This window comes from Carex rostrata, chromosome 14 (assembly GCF_964058835.1).
Source record: "Carex rostrata chromosome 14, lpCarRost1.2, whole genome shotgun sequence".
In the NCBI taxonomy this organism is placed as follows: domain Eukaryota; kingdom Viridiplantae; phylum Streptophyta; class Magnoliopsida; order Poales; family Cyperaceae; genus Carex; species Carex rostrata.
Genome location: NC_135931.1, coordinates 1,237,498 through 1,240,125, shown reverse-complemented (window position 1 = coordinate 1,240,125; position 2,628 = coordinate 1,237,498). Strand labels below are relative to the sequence as shown.

Genomic DNA, 2,628 nt, shown 5'->3' with positions numbered 1-2,628 from the left:
TACAAAGCAGATCCAGAGAACCAATTTTCTTGGTTGTCTTCTACCTTTTTTACACCTCTTTTTATTTTCAAAACTTTTTTCTTCTCCTTTGTATCACTTACCAGATTTTTTTTATCAGAAACCCTCTAAATGTAACCGATTTTGGTTAATGAAAATGAGAGCCTGATCCTTATTGTTTCTCAAAAAAAAATTAAGAAAAATCAGCCTTCTGAAATAATATATAAAGAGCATTAATTACCAGCAGCTGCAATATCTAATAACAGAATACTATATATTCTGTTTTTCTCTTTATTCACTATTTAATAAGACCACAACAATTAATTAATACTGTAAGCCACAATAATTAATTCATCGAATATAAAATAGTTATTATTGACTCACAAACTATTTCGTTTCTTTTTATTCTGGCACACTATGTAGGTAGGTAGCGCAGATAAAATTATATAAATATTCTCCCAAACCACATCAATAATATATATATATATAATCACTATACTTTTGAAATTATCACCTCTTGTATAACCAAACCTCCCTTCCATTTCCTTGCCCAAATCTCAAAGAGGCCAAAGGTGAGCTTGTCGTCATGAACTGATGATGGCGTGGTGAATTCCAGAGTTGAACCAGATGGTATGATCAAGTCGGGGGAGCTTTTTTGTTCTTCCTTTATTTTGCTCAAATCAGTGTTCTTCCATATGTAACTGTTATTCTTGCCAGGTCTTGCCATGATGTATACCGGGCTGTTGTTCCAGCCGAATGCATCTGGTTTCAGCGTGACCTTGAACTCCAGCTTGTATTTGGTACTAGCCTCTAGTTTTCCCATGTCTAGTGAACCATTCACTTCAAGCCAGCTCACTTGTACCAGCTCTGCGGTGTTACTGTTTAAATAAAAAAAGACATGATTTTCTATGCGCCAAATCACTTCAAATATATATCTGAATGGTGCATAATTTTTTAGATCAACTGATTTTTTACCTATCTAAAAAAATAGTAATTTTTTTTTTCAAAAAATATAAAATTTGGTCTCCAAACAGATATTAATATGGAGAACAGAATGAACAGTTCGGATCGACCGTTTGGATTTTAAAAACTCGAATATTGAACCGTAGCACCGTAGTCCTCTATGCAACCCATAGCAACTTAGCCTTACACCCATGGATATCATGTTGAATGATTCAGATCGACCGTTACTATTTTGAAAAGTCAAATATTGAGCCGTTGCACGGAGGCTCTTTATGCTACGCGTACGTAGCACCGTAGCCAGCTCCTATATATATAATATATCCACAGATTCCTGGAGAATATATAATTTTTCTCAAGAATAATTGGGATTTAGCTAGTTGTTACTTAAATTTGATTATATCTTAGATGGTATATCTCTGTGCTACTTATTTGTTATTTTATATGTATAATATATAATTGATTTTGGATACTGGTAGGATCAATCGATGGCTATGAACGCCTCTGTAAATAGATTGATACAGAATCAACACCAGTATTTGTTTGTACAAACAATAAATATAGTTCTATTATTTTATGGCTAGAACTAGAGAAAATCAAGAAAACCTATATATATATATATATATATATATATATATATATATATATATAAAGGAAAGTTAAAAGAAAGGCAGAGAGAATTAAGGCTTACTTTTCTATGCGCCAGTAACGGGGGTCTTTTCCCCAGATTATGTCAAGCGCAAGGGGTTTTATAGTCACGTTACCATCTTTATTCACCTAGAGATCGATAGATCATAGAGAGAGAGAGAGAGAGATGTTATATACCACTTGAGCATATATAGTTATGTATAAATTAAGAAGACTTAAAAAAGAATCAAAACTACCCATGCATGCATGGAACGAAATTGCCAAAATCAATTCTCCTTAATTAAAATCACAAATTCTTAATCAATGTTGAAAAATGGTGAAAAAAAAGCATGATGTATTGTAGAATTTACATGGATATATTGTTGGGCATTTGGTTGGGTGGAACCCTTGTAATGAGGACTAGGACTAGTCATTGCTCCAAAAGCTCAAACAAGTTCTTAATTTGTGTGTGTGTGTGTGTGTGTGTGAGAGAGAGAGAGAGAGAATGGATGCGATCGATGAAATTACTTTGAAGGGGTGCAATTAAGAGAATGGATCGATGCCTTTCTTATAGAGATGGCGTCGAATATTAATTGAGACTTTCAAGTGGCTATTATGAACCATACAGAATATATATATGTGGTCCCAGGGAATAATATAATTGTCGTTTCATAAAAGGTGGTGGGTTAGGTATAATCACTTGAGCCGTCTGATCAATTCTCGATATCCCGACAGATGATCGATCCACGAGCTGATGCCAATCCGCATGAACCAAGATGCTCCATCACCTTTCGGCACTAGCTAGCTAGTACACTTGTACATATCCTTAATTAATTTATCTGTTGTATATATAATTGGATCCGTATTAGGGCGGGGCAAAAAAGCTCGAACTCGTAACTCGCTCATTTACAGCTCGTTTAATTCGGCTCATTTACAGCTCGTTTAACTCGGTTCATTTACAGCTCAGCTCATTTACAACTCGAGTTGGCCAACTCGTTTAATAAATGAGTCGAGTTCGAGTTGGCCCCAACTCGCTCATTTATA

General features: G+C 34.7%; 1 protein-coding gene across 1 annotated transcript; it reads right to left on the bottom strand.

The window, feature by feature from the left end:
* Positions 1–343: 343 nt before the first annotated feature.
* Positions 344–2,132, bottom strand: LOC144565828 (protein PHLOEM PROTEIN 2-LIKE A9-like). The gene is made up of 3 exons (XM_078315676.1): positions 1,956–2,132; positions 1,649–1,734; positions 344–875 (listed from the first exon to the last, which is right to left on the bottom strand). Exons 1-3 carry the CDS (start codon positions 2,016–2,018, stop codon positions 491–493), a joined length of 534 nt encoding a protein of 177 aa, XP_078171802.1. The 5' UTR covers positions 2,019–2,132; the 3' UTR covers positions 344–490.
* Positions 2,133–2,628: the final 496 nt, after the last annotated feature.